We start from the raw sequence: 19,150 nt of genomic DNA on the forward strand, positions 1-19,150 counted from the left end.
CTTTTGTATGCTCTCAGCACTCAGCTAAGTGGAGGGTTTGTCAGGCCTGTCTGCTCAATAGCTACCCTGCTGACAGACACATTGTATATCCTACACCCTGTATGTGTGTGTTTGAGGGAGGGAAAAAGAAACAGAGAGTGGGATATTTTATACACACACACATATACATATACATACACACACAAATTATATAAATTAATTAATTATGGCAAACATGTGAAGAAGTCAAGATACAGAAATAAAGACAAAAGAGAAAAAGAGTCACAATGAGTATTTACCTACTCATTTACACTTCTGACAGAAAAACTCAATGTTAAAATATTCAATAGAGATAGAGAGAGAGAGAGAGAGAGAGAGAGAGAGAGAGAGAGAGAGAGAGAGAGAGAGAGAACTGTTTCTGTTTTCTGTCTTTTTCCTTTTTCTCCAGCAGTTTGTGGCCTTATCAAATTTCACCAGTCTGTCCTCTGGAGAATTAGCAAGAGCGAAAAACACCCTGAAAGGATGTGTTTAATACAAACACAGACAGCTCAGAGTAATTAAGATGGATTAACTTTCCTTTACAGCACAACATGCATGGATGGAAAATATATTACCCACTCAGTTAGAGAGAGAGAGAGAGAGAGAGAGAGAGAGAGAGAGAGAGAGAGAGAGAGATAGAGTGAGTGAGAGAGTGAGTGAGTGAGTGAGTGAGTGAGTGAGTGAGTGAGTGAGTGTGTGTGTGTGTGTGTGTGTGAGAGAGAGAGTTTGTATCTATACCCTTTTCTTAAATAAATAAATACATACTAAGTCACCTCCAAAACTACATCGTTGGAATTTACATTATGCATGAATGTGGTTAAACAGAAAAGCTAATTGCTAACGTAGCATGAAACGGGCGTGAAATCAAGCAGACGCAGACACTTCCGACTTCAACAAAGGTCGGCTGCAAACAGTGAATGCTGAACATCGTCAAAAAACAAAGTTATTAAATTCTCAACTCTCATACAGGCATTATTTAAATCCACATTTCATTTGAATAGAAACATGAAGAGAATCTTCGCTGATAAGACGGACTAGAATTTATGCATGTAAAACTTTTTTTTTTTAAATGATGTCTTTAGTGAAAAGGGTGTGTGTGCATGGAAATTCATTTCTAAACTTACATTTGGGATAGTGATATGACAAATATCAAATCACAGTTTTCAAAATTTAACAATACACAATAGGACTCCTAAGAAACCAAAGTGTTAATTTTTTCGAATTATTCAAAAATTTAAAATAAAGAAAATTCTATATCATTATTTCAGTGGTGGACAAAGTGCACAAACCATGTACTTGAATTAAAATAGAGATATACTAGGTAAAACATCACTCCACTAAAAGTATTTGCCTTTAAATGTACTTAAGTATCCAAAGTACTATGATTTATTATGGTTATAATGTCCTATTATCATTTCTGTCACAAGACTCTTGTAGAATCAACTCCATTATTATTACATTCTGTTTAACTACTTTGTCCAAATGAGGCCACGGGTGTTGTGGCAAGTTAAATTTTCTTCCCTCATTTATTCCTCTCAAAATATTCCGCTTGCTGTTCAACTGACACTGAACTGTATGTTCGTGCTACAGTGGATACCACCAAGTGGCAATCAAAACGAGTTCAAAACAGAGCTCGTGCTTTACAATTATTGGTGTCTTGCAGCGTGATTGAGCAGTACATTTTTTTATCCACTCATAAATAAAAAGGAACCACTGATTTTGCAAAATGAAATGTAGTTAAGATATTTCACTTTAAAACGTAGTGGAAAAAGTAAAAGTCTTCGCAAAATGAAAATACAGTGCAACCTCGATACTCGCGGGGGTTACGTTTCTATGACCCCTCGTGAGTAACTATAAATCGTAACTCCATTTGATGGGAATTGTACATGTACTGTACTGTAAACTCAACTTGTCATAAATGTCTTATTTATCTATTTATCTACTTCCAGAAACTGTCTCTGTCTCCAACACACACACACACACACACACACACACACACACACACACACACACACACACACACACACACACACACACACACACACACACACACACACACACACACACACACACAGACAGAAGGTGAGCTCAGACTCACAGCCACACATACAAATGCACAATGAATACTAATGAAATCAATAAATGTTTATAATCATTCGTCACTGGGAGGCCCCTCTCTCCTCCAGATTCGGCCAGGTTGCTAAGCATCCTGGTGTGAATGTCTGCATGTGCAGGGTCTTAAGATTTGTGCCATTTGTGAAAAGGAATATCTACCACCACAATGACCGCTGTCTGTAGAAATGGAAGAATTGGATCTCACAGATTTTACAACACGCACATGATTTTAATTTACATGTAACTGCAGTTCTGGCTGAGTGGATTTTTTTTTTTTTATACATAATGGTTGGGGTATGATGAAAATCTATTATAATCATAAAAAGGCATTTCTACAATACACAATATGAATGCAATTGAGGAGTGCTGCATTTTTTTTAACATCAAAACTGATTGGTTATCATCTCTATAAAAATAAACAGATAATACATATATCCCATTGTATGGTTATTAATTATTACATATTAATTATTACATAGTTATTATTACTATTATTGCATATAATTTTTTTTAATATTTCCGTATTTCAAGTTTATTACTTAACAGTTTACACACACACACACACACACACACACACACACACACACACACACACACACACACACACACACAATACTGTGTTGGTCTCCTTTTGCTGCCAGAAAAGTCCTGACGCATTGAGCAATAACAGATTTAACTTCTTCAGCAATTTGAGCTACAGTAGATCGGATCTCACCAACCAGCCTTTGCGCCACCAAGTACATCAATGAGCCTTGGTCGCCCATAACCCTGTCCCAGATTCACAACTGTTCCTTCCTTGGACCACTTTTGATAGATACTGACCACTGCAGACCGAGAACCCACAAGAGCTACAGTTTAGGAGATGCTCTGACCCAGTCATTTCACCATCACTACTTGGCTCTTGTCAAACTCAATTTTGTCTGCTTCTTACACATCAACTTTGAGAACAAAATGTTTACTTGCTACCTAATATATCCCTCCCACTAACAGGTGCCATGATGAAGAGATAATCTGTTATTCACTTCACCAGTTAGGTTATAATGATATGCCTGATCGGTGTATATGTGTATATAAATATATAATCTCTTAAATATGCCCTGTCTATAGATCACAAACACCTGGAGGTCCTCAGACTTTACCCGCCAAACCATTTTGTTGTATAATTTTGTGTTTGTGAAACAAACTGGTAAGACAAACTGGTTGAGACGTTGAAAGAATAGAAACCAGCATGGTGTATTTATGTGACACACTGAAGACCTATATTTAATACACGCACACAACATTGTGCAGGTCTCTGCTAAACATTAAATATCTTAAAGAAATTGTTCTTGTAAAACCTTGATAAGAACAGTGACCAAACATACAGTAATGGAGAATATAATCAGTTTCCTCTTACACCTGAAATCCCTCCTCTGTAAAATCTCTCATTCTTCTTTACCTGTTTTTCTTTTTCTCCATGTCTCATCCTTTCTTTCTTTGCCCTCTCTAAACACATTTCTTTCTCTCAGGTCTCTCTGTCAGACAGCAGGGTGTGTGTGTGTGTGTGTGTGTGTGTGTGTGTGTGTGTGTGTGTGTGCTCTCTCTAATCCGTGTCAGTGCTGTATTGAGCAGGTCTCCATGCCTGTGGAGCCGGGGCACGCTGTGACACAGGCCTGCACTTTGAGCCTGAAGAGAAGACAGCTTCATTAACAGCAGGGGCACGCTAACACACACACACACACACACACACACACACACTATGCTGTGAGGCCCTGACCACTGATTAATACAGCAAACAGCACAAAAATGTAAAGAGAGGTATAAAGTACAAGGGCACTATACATTTTCAGAGGAAAGGCTATTTTTTTTAAATCAGACCAGTAGTGTATTCCCACACATACTTTGAGAAAACAAATCGTACAGCTCACACACACACGTAAAAAAAAAAACGTACGGTTTTGCATCAAACTGAGGAAGAGCAGATAACTCCAGTCCTACAGCAGTATTACAGCAGGCGGATTGATTTATGATTTTGTATCCTCACTGACTAAACATGTTTAGTGCTCCTAATGACTTTAAGTGTAAGCCCACGATACACTGCAGACTAATAAACACCCTGAAGGATAAGGAAATTGTGCGACTGTGGGAAACGGATTCAGCAGGGATAAATAAGAAAAACTCTCATCTTGTACAAGAAAAAAGTGGTTACAGAAAAAAAGTCACAATTAGGCTAATGAGACACAAGAGCTTACCTTGGTGTTGAAGCCCTGGGCATTCTGGGAGGTTTTGTACAATTCCGGGTATTTAAGCATGTTTTCTTTTCTGCACGAGCGCTCGAAAATGCCCAAGGTCAAAGGTGGCAGAGCTGTAAAGATCTGGGGATGTATAATAAAAAGAAAAAGCAGAGAATTTTATATAATTGAAGAAACCCAATGTACAGTTTGACCCTAGAATCTACTGTATTATCAAAAAGCAGTGAACCACAAGTGTAGTATTTGGCGAATCGACGCAATATATCACATTCTGTTGAATTCTCAAAAATATCTCATGTTCAATTCTCTGACTTGATTGATCAGGAGGCATTGATCAACTCCCTTTTATCAACTTCCACTGCTGAATTTATTTGCATTTTCTGTGCATTTCTTTTACACACACATTTTTACAGTAGTTCTGGTGGTAACATACAGTATATAGACAAAAGTTGACCACCTGACCATAAATTCTGTATGTGCTTTTTTTGAAGATGCATTCCCCCCTTTTGATCACCATTTGCTCTTATAATAAACTCCACTCTTCTGGGAAGATGATCCACTACATTTTGAATTGTGCTTTTGAGAATAAGGGTGTTAGTAAAGTCAGATACTGATGTAGATGAGGTGAGGAGGCCTGGGGTGCAGTCAGCGTTCCAATTCATCCCAAATATATTCAGAGGTCAAAGCTCTATAGCAGGCCACTCGAGATCTTCCTCTCCAACACATATAAACATGGAGCTGGCTTTGTGCACAGGGGTATAGTAGTGCACATGGTCTTCTAGTTCAAGTGAAGGGAAAATATACCACTCCCGCATTAAAAGTCATCTTTAACAAGTGTGTACTTCCAACTTCTAATTGTGGTAACAATTGGAAAAGTCACGTGTCCCAATACTTTTGTCCATATAAACGTAAACAAAAGGTTTACATGAATGCACTCATTCTAATATGGTTCTATAGTAATAACCTATTTATAGGGACATTCATAGATACAGCACATTAAATGCTAATAACAAATAGATAAAAATGGATGTGTTGCACACAAATGCAGCCTGCTTGAGCTGGGGGCGTATTCAGTTTCAGTTTAAAGGAGATCTTTATATAACGGAGTCTGCAGTGAGTCAAGAGATTTGTGAGGAAGATAAGTATGTGCTTTCAGGTTTCTCAGGTTGTGTTCAAATGGACAATTTGCAGAAGTTCTATGCGCACTATAAACTATCAAAAAGCAGTATGTGTTGTTTGTTATATGTTAAAATGGTAATCATTTAGGTATATGTAGAATAAGAGAGTGTAGAGACTGTGCTGTTATATAAATATAGTGCACTTCCTCGTGGGAACAGTAACCATGCTTAGTGCGATGGATTATTTTGCTTAAAGCGAACACCCCGTTGTGTTTTATGGCTTACTTAAAACATCACACGGGAAGCTTCGATTCAGGACCTAAAGCTTATTTTTTGTGAATGATGAAATATGATTTAATAGTATCATGCATTATGATCATCATCTTAAGTAAATACTCAAACAAAAATACCACCAATGTGATTTATTGCAATAATTGGTGCATTTCCTCTATAAGAAGTAGATCTTCATTAACACCCAGGTTGTGTGACTTGTGTCTGCTGCATTCCATGAAACGTTCTGGCTTAGATTTTATTTGGAGGTTGTTGCTTGCGTGTGCAATCCTTATCTTGTTAACAGTGACATCTGCTGCAAAGCTTGTTCACAGATCTCCTGCTTTTATTGTTGCTTTCGGTGAGTTTTTGTATCTGCTGAAAGAGTCGAGTGGGATGTTGGAGATGGCGATAGATGTCGGCTCAGACTCTTCCACTGGGACAGCTGCAGCTTGCCGCCTTGAGCTGTCGGGCTGAACGACACGCTTCACTGGGCTCCGCTCTCAGAGAGACGCCAACTTCCATTCAGGGGACGACTCGGACCGCTGCGTCCAACAGATGCCCCCCCTCCCCATGAAGCTGTGGAATTCCTCCTTTCAGATAAAGAGAGAATGTGCAGTGCCAAAGTCCTTACCGCCTCAGAGCGCCAGCAAACCGTAACAGAGTGCTGATGGGAGTCGCTTTTTATTTATGGATTGCGACGTCTTTTCCCTCGCTGTTATAATTAGAAAATTGATGTCAGTCAGCTTTTCCCATGGAAACGCATCATTATAGCAAACAGTAACAGCAAACACCTACACGACACTGCAGGAACTTCATGGTGTACACCAGCCAATAATTAATCTCAAATGTTCCCCTTTAAGGCACCCGAATTTCCAAGTGTGTGTGTACAGTATATAATGTGTGTTAATGTGTGAGAGTGAGTGTGTCTGAATTCATCTTGCTCTTGTTTTGTTTTTTTTAAATCCACTGCTGATCACTTCAAGGCGGCTCTTTCAGGGGCACGAGCGACTGTTGTTGCAGCACATTCAGGGCATAGTTCTGGACACAGGGGAAATATAGACTTGACAAGGGCTCATAAATAACAGGCAGATTTTCAGGATGTCGATGACACAGGGCTGCAGTAAAGGAGCCGCTCGGGCTGCCGCGGCTAATGACTTTCCTGCCCCGGCACGACAGGGAAGCCGCTTTAACACATTCTCTCTCACAGTAAATTACTCAAACTCTCGCACACAAACACACACTTACCACATTATACAAGCCGATGCACCAACGCTCGAACAGAATCTGACCTGAAAATCCATTCACGAAGGCAAACCAGATCTGCAAGGCAAAAGGAACAAATATTTATGGTCAAATGGGATTGTAGTGATTTGCACAATACCAAACACAGATATAGGGGGAGTGGTGGCTCCAGCGGTTAAGGCGCTGGGTTACCGATCGGAAGGTCGGGGGTTCAAGCCCCGGTATCGCCAAGCTGCCACTCTTGGGCCCTTGAGCAAGGCCCTTAATCCTCTATGCTCCAGCGGACCCTTACAAGAAAAATAAATCAAGGTAGGGTGACGTCGGAGCAACGTGGGGCCGCCTTCCCGTGAGCTCACCACCTGCAGGAGGGATCGTAAGGGACCCGTGCTGAGAGGATTGGGCAGCAGTCGAAGGCGGGGGCCTTGACAGCCCGATCCCTGGACACGGAGAAGTGTCTGGGGAATCTGCTTAGACTGCTGCCCCCGCGACCCGAATTACGGATAAGCGGGAGAAGATGAACCAAACACAGATATGAGTCAGAAAAACAGAATCCGTACCAGTTACACCCTACATTTTAAAGCAATCTCTGGACACGCAGTCAAAGACTAACAAATCACTAATGAAACGATATTTTGTTTTGTCTGTAACGTTGTTATGTAGAGAATACGATTTGATATAGCAAGGTATATGAAAGAATTCTGCATTTGTCAATATAAATTTAAATGAGACAGTTTGAGGATTTATATACAACTAGGAACAGCTTTATACAGCTCTTTTATTTATAGTCAAGAATAACCTTATGATTCAGATACAAAGAGACTAGAGCCAAGACTTTTACACCATAGCCAATTATATATATATTCAAATGTCTGGTATTTCTTGTGAGGACATACATTTTGTAGGATCAAAAAGAGATTTATTCGCAAGCATGTTTGTACTTACAAAAAACTAAAACTTTCTGTGAACTAATGGCCACCTTTCAAAACAGCTCAAATCAAGGTGGTCCAAATAACGGCATCTATTTACAGCGGAGACGAGAATCCGCCGAAATCCCAGATCGCTTTGATCAAATCATTTTTATTGTCGCTTGGAGCCACAGGTGGACATAAGTGCAAGAGAAAAAGAGAAATCTATGGCGAGATGACCCCTGCCCTGAGCACCAACACAACACTCTCCATCACTGATAGTGCAGGACAGTGGCTCAGTCAGAGATTTGTATCGATGCTGCAGCACACACAGGCCCAGACTGGAACTTTGCACTAAAACTGCTCACAAAATCAGTCCAGCTTCGGCTTCGCTGTGCCTGTGCAAGAAATCATTAGCTGCAAACTAACACTGATGATTGAAGAAGTGGCTACTGAAATGGCTTATGTGACTTATGTTTGGACCTGAGCTACGGCACTGGTTCGGCACATCGTTAGTCAAAAATAGACAGTGCTATGCCAAGTAAACCGGATTTTTTGCACTGTAAGAGTTCCCTCCCATGGCCTGGAGTAAAAGGATCAGAGGAGTATAATCACTGGAGTTTTCCTTGCTTGATCTCCTTTCAGAGGCCTTAACCAGCCAACCCTGGAGTAATTTCACCCTTTTTTTTTGTATAAGAGAAACCACAAATACTTGTCTAATATCAGTGGAACATCAACTCTCAGTCTGGCCATGGAGAGTTATGAAGCTTAAGGGAGAAATAGGGGGGATCAGAGGATGTCTAAGATGCGGCGAGCTCCAGAAGAAAGAAAGATAAGGTGTATCTAAACCATATGCCACGGAGGCCATAACTACCGCCTCATATGTCCGTTATTAAGAGCAGGCCATGACTCCGCTCTTCCTGTCTAACACCTTAAAAAAACAAAATACTGAGAATGACCGCAGGTTTTCAATATGAGAAAAGTGATTACATAGTCAGTTGAGTATGAAATTTGAAATAATATGTATTACATGCTCCATATAAATGTTTAAAAATCAATGTAAAAAGCTGCACACGTTCAAAATGCTCAGCCTGGGCAATTTTATTTGTGCCTAAAAATCAAACAGTGCTTCTGCTTTCCCATGTCAGAATCACATTAAGGCTGCATGCGAATAGGCAGTGTGTTTATGAGCGTGTGAGGTACGTCTGTGGGGCAAACACCCAGATTGGTGTGTAGACCCCGACCCAGGCGGACATTTCCCCGCTTCATTAAACTCCATTATGAAAGCATGAATTGCTACAAATTCTCGATTTTGACAGAGCCCCCAACCGAGGCCCCTGAATGCAACAGCAGCCCCCTAACACACATTCACACAGATTGGTGCAAGCCAATGTGTGAAAATGTTCCCAAAACAGATGTCTGTCGCCCCTCCTCTTCACACCCTCAGGGCGAGAAAGGGAGTGAACCCCTGGACGCCGCCCCACCCATTCCAACTCCCACTCTGCTCTACATCAGGTGCATTCTACCGTGATATTGTTTTTAAAAGAAGCCTGCAGCCCCCTTACACCCCTTCTCTTTTTTCCTCACACACAAAACCAAATCCTGCTTTCTCCCAGTATAACAGACAGGTCAGTGCATGGACGTTGTTTTGCTCACGCACATGCTGTAGTTCAAAATCCTGATCTATTGCACTTTGATAGCCTGAGACCTGCATTTGCCATCTTCAGGCTTACTAAGCCTTTCGCTCTACTGTTGTGCTAAATAAAACCATTTCTATTCATAGGCTGGAGTTAAACGCGTTTTTGTCGCTGAGTGTTTTGGCCTGCTGCACTCTCCCTCATGCTGGGACTCTCTGGAGAGGTGGCACGCATTCATTTGTCCATTAAGACTGCAGCTTTTCCTCTTCATTCCCTTTTTTTCTCTCCTGCTCTCATTCAGCACGGCTCAGCGATGGGGTGTGGCTGCCCTCTCCCCCCCAGTGCACATTCTGAAAAAGCAAGTGCTTCTTGTGTATGTGTTTCAAATGAGAATTGGGCAGAGAAGCTCCAGGAAAATAGAACAACAAATGAAAAAAAGGAGGGGAAAAAAAAAAGCTCCAGCAACTCTAGTCTGTTGTGCAAAAAGCTTTGTCTAAGAGGCTGAATTGAGAAAAGTCAGAAAGGGGGATTTATTTAAAGAGAGAGAAAAGTGGGAGAGAGGAATTTTATCCTCTCCACCCCATCAGGCCCCTGTGCTCCTTTACTGTGTCCTTAGAATGCAGACAGGGCCCTCTGCCTTTCTCCCAAACATAAAGAAAAAAAGAAGAAAAAAAAAAAGCACCCCAACACGGCGCGACTGAAGAAAAGGGGGATTTAAATGCTTTGGCAGCATGTAGTGAAGCAGGGACACAGAGAAGCTGAGAAGTAAAGGGTGAGGAGTTGGATAATGAGGGCACCAGGCAGGCTGTTGTGGCTGGGGGCCGCCCGACCCCCCCCCGCGCTCAGCTCTTTCTTTGCACCGCTCGGCCTCGACTGGGATTGTGTAATTGCCTCATAAATGCCACTTGTCCGTCATCCTGAGTGATGTCTGCTGATGACCCGTCACCGGCCCTGCTACACAATTACAACACAAAAGAGCCAGAGAAGGCCAATGTGTGTGAGATTATACACGGGTTGTTTGTTCTAGACACCAAGTTCGATCAGTATGGCTTGACTTACAAACTTCACAGGGTAAGGAAACATCTGATCATGTGACAAAAAGCCTGAGGTGACCTTCCATACTTTCTAACGTAGCTCTATTTCCTCAAGCGAGAAAATATAATCGGAAATGTGTTCATTCAAGAAAATACTACTTCTATTACTAACTATACAAAAAAAACTAACAAAAATCCCCACAGTATTTGAATATAAAACTTTTGTGGGAACAGTTTGCAGAAGAACCACATATGGCCGGTAAAGTCAGCTGTCCATTTACTTCTGTCCATAATAAGAAATTATTAATAAAAAAATTATGTAGTAAAAAAATTGATGACGGATTTCTAAGTGTATGAATGCCTTCAAATATCTGTAATGCACAGACACACGGACACACACACACACACACACACACACACACACACACACACACACACACACACAGACACACAGACACACACACACACACCCGGTTGCTTGGACAAGATTAAAATTCACATTAACATCCTCATTCCTGATCTTCCAGGTTACAGCCGTGGAAACACGATAAAAAAAAGAAAAGTACACGCAGTCGAAGTTTAAACCTATTAGCGCAACAAATGTGTCTCTATGGCCGCCCCCTGGGAAGTAAGAGTGTTGGATGTCAGGCCCTTTACAAAGCCGAGGTGTTTGATACAGTGGGAGGCAAAAAAACAGAGCAGGCAGCCTCTATTATAATGACAAACCCCCCCGCAGCAGGCCGAGGGATTCGTTTTCCAGCCACAACAAAAGGTGTGCTGAGAAAAGCACCGGGACCGAGCAAAAACTCGGCCCTTTACACCGCGACTACGCTTTAAAAGGAAGCTTGGAGCTTGAAAAGAGGCCAGAAATATGCAGTTGCTTTGAGGCGGAAAATGTATGTGGTTGTTGCAATTGCACAACTTGGGTTAAAGAGAGAGAGAGAGAGAGAGAGAGAGAGAGAGAGAGAGAGAGAGAGAGAGAGAGAAGGGGGCAAAAAGAAGTGACAGAATAAGATTAATGAGAACGTGTGTAATGTGACCACTCTGTGTTCAAAGACCTCTGGCTAATACACAGACTTGAGCAGTGTCCTACAAGTTACAATTTATGTAAGGAGCGGGACGTGACTGCGCATGTTCCTATAGGAAAATATTCAGCAACGAAATGGTGTGATGCAGATACGAGAATTCAACAGTGCTCTGATATAAACAATTGTCAGACAGGTATCTATGATGAAATTGAGCACAGAGTGACGGATTAAAAAGGACTCTGTCTCTATACCATGCGTGCGGAATCCACATATGAAGAACAGGACCGTCCTGAATGTCCTCGAATATTACAACTCCATGATCTAAATTACATCAAAATAGGAGACAAAGGCGAGATGCGAGATGGAAAGACAAGATCACTGTCCAGGGTTCCCACTCTAAGCCGAATGTCAAATGTAATGATTTTTCCCTGAATTTCACTGACTAAAAAGCTGAATTTCTATAACCTATAATGAACGGAAAAACAGGCTTCTGTTGTGCTGAGCAAATTTGCAAGGATGGGTTTAAAAGCTAATGAATTTGTCAAGAGTTAACAGAAATGAGCTCACAACCTAATTAGCTACATCATTCTGTCAGTGACCACTTACAGTATGCTACCTAAAATAAGCTACACTTAAAAAAATGTTTTAATTATAACTAGCTAGCTAACGTTACAGCTACATGCCACTTTGTTCTGATGACCTGGATGACCAGTGGGACTCGGTAAGCTTCAGGCACCACAAGATTTTAGCCTCCAGGGTCTTCAGGTGTCTTTGCTGGTGTTAAGCTGAGATGTGCTCCTCTGTGTCTCGCACTAATGCCACTGCTGGAGGTGTGAGCAGCTTTATTAGCTGACTGCTGTTCTCTTGGAGCTATTTGAGAAGGGTAGAGTTGAGCAGTGATGGGCACTTGGGACGTAGATGATGCTCCTGTCGGCTTCATACAGGTAGCATACTTCTTACTGTTTGTGTGGCTACAAAGTGCTCCCTCTCCCATATTTGATAGCTCAATAGTAGTTTTACAAACTTTACATTTAGCTTTTCTGTCAGTCTTTAAAGTGGCCATTTTGTAGCCAAAGCTCCTGAAATGTTCATTAACATGCCAGAAATATCTTCATGCCAGGAACTTATTAAACAGGTACAGCCTGGTTTTCATTTGACTGAAGTGATTGCCAGTAAATGAGCAGGAGGGGAATAAATTGGCACTGAAAAATAGCCTCGCAATGGACAAAACGCATGAAACAACGCGATTAAAAAAAAACAGTTTTTAAAAATTACATTTTGATAAATGGAAACAAAAGTTTGACGTGACAAACAAAAATCCCTGATATTCCCTGACTTTCAATTTCTGGAATAGACCTTTTAAAATTACATGAAATTCCAGAAATTCCATGACCTGTAGGAACCCTGACTGTCAGTCAGTTTAAAAAAAAAATGTAATCAGCGCTTATCTAAAACGGATTCGTTTCCGAGCAAGGACGAAGAGACAGGAATCCGCAGGAGTTTTTCAGAGACAAGCGAAATGAGAGTGAGGGAGAAAGTTCACAGGTCAAGTGGCATTGAAAGGGAGGAAGACAGCTGGAATAAAAGGATGGCTTGTTGAAATGCCTATGCTTCTCTCTAGAGCAAAATGTGGCAAAGTTTTAGCCTTTGTCTGAGACGATCGGATGTTTTGCTGACTGAAATTCGACACATGGAATCTGTGCTACACTGAAATCTGCTCAGCCTAGAGACCAGGGTTTATTCTTGACTACTATTGAGGGAGATCAGAGCCGGGTAGCTTGCTGTCATTTCTTCCTGAAAGCAGAACATGACTTGAGCTGATCTCCGTCTGTCTGCTGAATATAAACCAGCTAGCCTGTTGAAGAAACTCTTGGCAGCACTGCTTTGTTAACCATATTGAACAGGTGACTGTCAGAGGTGCTGAAACATTAACACGGCTTGCAAAGCTGATAGATAATGTAAGATAACTAGTGGACTGAATCTGGGTGGCAGTGAAACTGGATCTGTATGACTGCCAATCATCTGTCAGCTCATACAATGACTATACTTTCTAAGTCACAATTCTGTGTTGCTGTTCTGTGTGGATTTAATTCTGTCTGCATGGAAGCATCATTACAATGCACAGAGCTGAGAGGGAACAGCGTTGTTAAGTATGGCCAGAGCGTGATCTGTTTCCATCTAAGTAAACCGCTATATTGCAAAGGCGGCAATGAGAAGATGAAGAAAATCGTTTGAAAAGAACTTAAAGAGTTTTCATATCTTCCATGCTGGACGCTTCTGGAAGCCAGATCAAGCTGCCCCAACACTCGGGCTGATAAACCTGCTGCTGATAGCATCTCTTTCACTTGTCAAGTTGCTCTTGGTTGAGTCTCTGAAGCCACTATCAGCATTGGCTCTGCAGAGTGTCAAATGCCAGCAAAGATGGATAACCGGTAGCCTTGACACCTCAGAAAATGCCTCATTACGGCTTCTTGTGCAAAACCAGGAGGCATGAAATACCAATAAGTTTTGCTTATGGCTATTCATTCCCAAATAAAGATGTAGATATTATAGATATAGTTGGAGATTTTCATGTTATATCTTAAGTTAATATCTTGGGCAATTATGTGCAATAATTTATGTGCAATCATAATAATAATTGTTACATGTCCAAAAATATTGTAAAATGTAAAATTGTAAAAACTGTATAACTCGCTGCAGTCTGACTTTTACTACTGCAACACATTTATTTCACTTAATATATATCTTAAAATGATTCTTTACTTGTGAGCAACTGCAACCCAAGAATTTCTCTACAGAAACAATCAATTATTCAGATTAATGATGCAATGATGTAATGGCTCATCTTCCTAAATATGGCTAAAAGAATTATACATTTTTTTTCTATCTCTTTCTTTTTGTCGAGACAGATGAAATTCACTTTAATATATATTGATTAAATGTTAGCGACTCCAAACTACTACCAATTTTGAATGTTTATGTTTACATACAACTTAATTTGGCCTGAACTGATGGATTAAATCAGCTTCGTACCTCAATGATATACAGCACAATGTTCTTGTAGAAGCAGTACAGGATGCACTTAGCAACACGGTTGTAGTTCCAGGCGCCATGGACGAGCAAGAGGTTCTTCAAATACTTGAACTGTGAGATGAGAGAGAGAGAGAGAGAGAGAGAGAGAGAGAGAGAGAGAGAGAGAGAGAGAGAGAGAGAGAGAGAGAGAGAGAGAGAGAGAGAGAGAGAGAGGGTTGGAAAGAATTAAAGAACAATAAAAACACAGAGGAAGAAAGAATAATGTCACTGAAAAGTAGAATCATAGGATAAGTCACTTTGCATAGGTCTGCCATGATCTACCTAATAATTTACATAATTATTGCAGTTAATCTGCCATGACATGGGGGAGTCATTTGAAGCAATAGTTAGTGATATTATCGTTATCTGTGTTTGTTTGCAGGAAGCCAAGAACTACATGGGAGGACAGCACAAAGCCTACACAGACATTCCAGGGCTTTTCATTCCCTGAGAAATTCACTCAGACTATGCTTAGGATGAAGTGTTGAAAAGCAGTGCAACGAAAAAAAGCCTTTATTCTTCTCTGGGGGGTGAAACTGGACATTGATGGTCGAGCTGATGATTACTGTGTTTGAGGCAAACCGTTTCCTTCCCATGCTGTCTTACAATCTTCTGATAGCTGAATGGAGCCTTTGCAATACCTTCTCTAGGCACAATTAATGAGGCTTGGGATCAAATCAGTGATCATGTTGTTGGTCTTTGGATAATTGGGTGTGAAATTAGAGAAGGTGCTCGAACGCACTTTAATCTAATACAAAAAAAAATAAAAATCTAATTGAAGCCAATTGGTTGCAGTAAACATAGCTGAGTGGATAGGGGGCTTTGGGGAGGTTTAAAAGGAAAACGGTTTGGGGTGCAGGAGCTGGCCAACTTCTAGAACGCTGGAGAAAGGGATGTTGACAGATACAGAGCAGTATGTATGACTGCATAGCCTTGAGCTTAAATTCTGCTGATCTCTGGAAAGCTCAGAACGAGGGTTGAAGTAGGACTTTCTATTGAGTTTAAAGCTCATTTCATAATCAGCTCCCCTACATTCAAATGCCTTCAAAGTACTGGCTACTTTGGAGAGTGTAACTGCTGCACTGCACTCAGTGGCCTAAATTTCTGAAATATTATATGCAACATACCATTGAAATATATGTTTGTTGTGTTTATGCTAGGCCATGTGATACTTCAATATACATTTCTTTCCTCTTTATAAACAAGACTCCAGACGGCAGGGTGACCATTCCAGCGTTTTATATACAACATTCGTCCCAGGTACATGATACCTACCCATTTCTAGCTACTGAAACTGGAAGCGTTTTACAGCCATCTAAAAGACGAGTCTCCTGAGGTAAATTCATTTCAAAAATTGGGGATGAAAACAATAAAACGAATGTCAAAAATACCAAGGAATCTAACACACCATGTAAAGGTGGTTTGAAGGTTACTTTTGGACAACAAAACAGTTAGTGGTTTATTTGGACCAGTTCAGGAAACTTCTGTAATTCAGCTTCATCTGTTTAACATCATGCATACACACTATATAGACAAAAGTTTGTGGACACCTTAATAAGAATCATATCTGCTTTATAAACATCCTATTCCAGATTTAGTCCCCACTTGCTGTTATAAAAAGCTCCACTCATCTGGGAAGATGTTCCACTATATTGTGAATTGTGTTCAATCAGCCACTAGGGCTGACACTAGTAAAGTTAGACTGATGTAAGAGAGGTGAGGGGGCCTGGGGTGCAGTCAGCATTCCAATTCATCCCAGAGGTGTTCAGTAGGGTTGAGGTCAGAGCTCTATAGCAGGCCACTTAAGATCTTGGCCGGAAGGTCTCCTGGTTCAAGTAATGAAAAAATTTAATGCTTTTGCACCCAAAAACACCTTAAACAAATTGTGTGCCTCCAACTTTGTGACAACTTTTTATGACTGGCAAAGTCAGGTGTCCTAAAACCATTGTCCATATAATGTATATCTATAAAAACTCCAAACGCTGCTGTGATGGCATGGAGCAAAGACAGCACCCTCAAAAGAGAAATATGATGTGCATACTTTGTAAACAGATCCTTTAGCAGGGCAAGTGGTGTTATGGTGTGCGTATGACATACATCACTGGAGTAAAGTGCATGAAACACGAAATATATAATAGTCTTGACAGGTTGCTAGCCTTGACACATGAGACACAGTCCTTCTGTTACATACGCAGTGCTGCTTGGGCAATATCAAACCATGGCACCACGCGCTAGAATGCAGGGTGATTAATTAGGTTTACATAAGAGCGAAGGAGCAAGGCGATCCGTTTCGCAGACAGGGAAGATTTGGATAACGTTATTACCGGGTGCTGTGTAAACTGACCCGCATGACCTTTTTCATCCTCCTGGATTCCACCCACCTGTTCAACTCTAACTGCACATTTTAACCTTTGACCCAAATCAGGACTCTGGTCTCAATCACCAGAGGTCATGTGGTGGAGATAACAGAGGAATATATGAATAGGAGATATCTCCGGATGGGTTTTAAGTGTTTAATTATGTAGTGCCTGTCAAACTGGACACTTCAACTAAGAGTCTGAGATGAATTTAAGTCATAGTAAAAAAAAAAAATGATAATATAAAAAATTCTTAAATATTGGTGGCTTGCGAGTGCAAAACCATGTTCCTGTGATGCTAAACTAAAACCTATCAATAGGAACATATCACCGAATGAAACTCTCAAGGCATTGACCAATGTTTATGTTTCAGAAAGAAATCTTTCATTAAATGAATGAATATAACTAACTTTCTTTCGGCTTCTCCCATTAGGGGTCGCCACAGCGGACCATCCGCATGTTTGATTTGGCACGTGTTTTTTACGCTGGATACCCTTCCTAACACAACCCTCCCTATTTATCCAGGCTTGGGACCGGCACTAAGGCTTGTGCAACCCTAATGGCTGAGGTTGGTTCCCTGACCGGGGATCGAACCCGGGCCGCACGGTGAGAGCGCTGCGTCCTAACCACTAGACCACCAGGGAACCAAACGAATGAATATAACTAATGAATATAATTTTGATCCTACATACATTCAGTGAAATATAAAGCTCCCATGCACTCTAATAAAGAAAAAAATCATTACTTCATGTTCAAGCTCCTGTAAAAAAACAAACGGGCGTCTTCTTTTACCCGAATCATCTTTCAGAACATGTTCTCTGGGCAAAACAAGATCATACAGACGGCTTGTTTCTACTGCCGTTCTGTGTTTCTGCTCACCGGATCGTGATCACTGATGATCTAAACAGACTGCAATCATAACTATCACTTAAGTATTTTCTTTGTATAATCTAGGGTCACAGGGCACACTGGTCGAGTGCAAATCAGAGAAAGGTTCTTGACAAAGAAAACTTCCAGGAGTTGCAGGAAAGCTGGGAGTGCTGTGGTGCTGTGCAAGGGGACTATTTTAAAGGTGAACATAGATAAATCAAGTATTTTCTTTTCTTCTTTCTTGTCCTAAACAGAACTAGTCTCAAAACCTTTTAAAAGCACCTCGTACAGTGAGATAAGATGTAATCAATCTGTGCTAAGAAACCACTGGCTTTAGTCTGTCTATGAATATTCATGCTATAGAAGAATTTTTTTAAGCAATGGGCTCATACTGTAAAATTGGGACAATTCCTACAAATAGGCATAAGTGAATAATGAAAAGTTTCTAATCTATCTTATGGATCACTATTTTGTTTTACTTGATTGATGTACGTTTATTTAGGTGTTTAATACTAATAAAAATAAATACAAATATTTCACGAGTGTCTAATGTTATAAGCTGCATTTTGGATGCAGATCTTTATAGCCATTTCCTTTATATTCTGTTCCCTCCCTTACTCTGGTCTTGGTAAATACTCTTGATAAGGTCTCTTACCTGTGCAATGGAATAGTCTGACGAGTTGGCAGCTTGCAGTCCCTCGTTGCCCGAGATGCCAACGCCGACATGAGCGCTCTGGATCATGCCCACATCATTGGCACCATCGCCGATCGCCAGGGTGATGACCTTCACCTGCTTCTTTACCATCTCCACCACCTCAGACTTCTGCAGAGGAGATACCCTGCACACAGGCATGACACAAAGTTAACTCCAAATAGTTACATGACAATTTGACATACATTCGGTGTTAAACGTTGGATATCTTTTTGGCTTTAGAACATTTCGAAAGTAGTTTAGTACAAAAGTAAACCTTTTCTCAACAGCAGCTTTGTGGAATGCATATAAATCTATGGTACAAGACTGGGATCATCAAAGCAGTTGTGGTGAATGAAGTGTACTAGTCTTGTACTGGAGTAAAATTACAAATCCCTTGCTTACATACGACTCCAAGGAACATAACAGTTTACATAACATTTCTACATGAGTAAAAATAGAAGTGAGTCGTATCGCATAAGTAGCTGCTTCATATGTATCCTAAGGTGTCGTATCGTTGGCTATGTATCGATATGCAAATCACAGTTATGGAGATGCA

The 19,150-nt window shown here is 40.7% G+C and overlaps 1 protein-coding gene across 1 annotated transcript in view; it reads right to left on the minus strand.

Moving 5' to 3' along the window:
- atp8a1 (ATPase phospholipid transporting 8A1) overlaps positions 1 to 19,150 on the minus strand; it is a gene marked incomplete at its 5' end in the record, with an annotated part of 147,420 nt that overhangs the window by 17,597 nt on the left and 110,673 nt on the right. Inside the window, 4 exons of the mRNA XM_083561771.1 lie at positions 4,365 to 4,487; positions 7,001 to 7,075; positions 14,635 to 14,745; positions 18,556 to 18,739. Coding sequence (XP_083417897.1) covers positions 4,365 to 4,487; positions 7,001 to 7,075; positions 14,635 to 14,745; positions 18,556 to 18,739 — 493 coding nt within the window. The remainder of the gene's footprint in view (positions 1 to 4,364; positions 4,488 to 7,000; positions 7,076 to 14,634; positions 14,746 to 18,555; positions 18,740 to 19,150) is intronic.

Source organism: Silurus aristotelis (assembly GCF_946808225.1).
Source record: "Silurus aristotelis genome assembly, chromosome: 14".
In the NCBI taxonomy this organism is placed as follows: Eukaryota; Metazoa; Chordata; class Actinopteri; order Siluriformes; family Siluridae; genus Silurus; species Silurus aristotelis.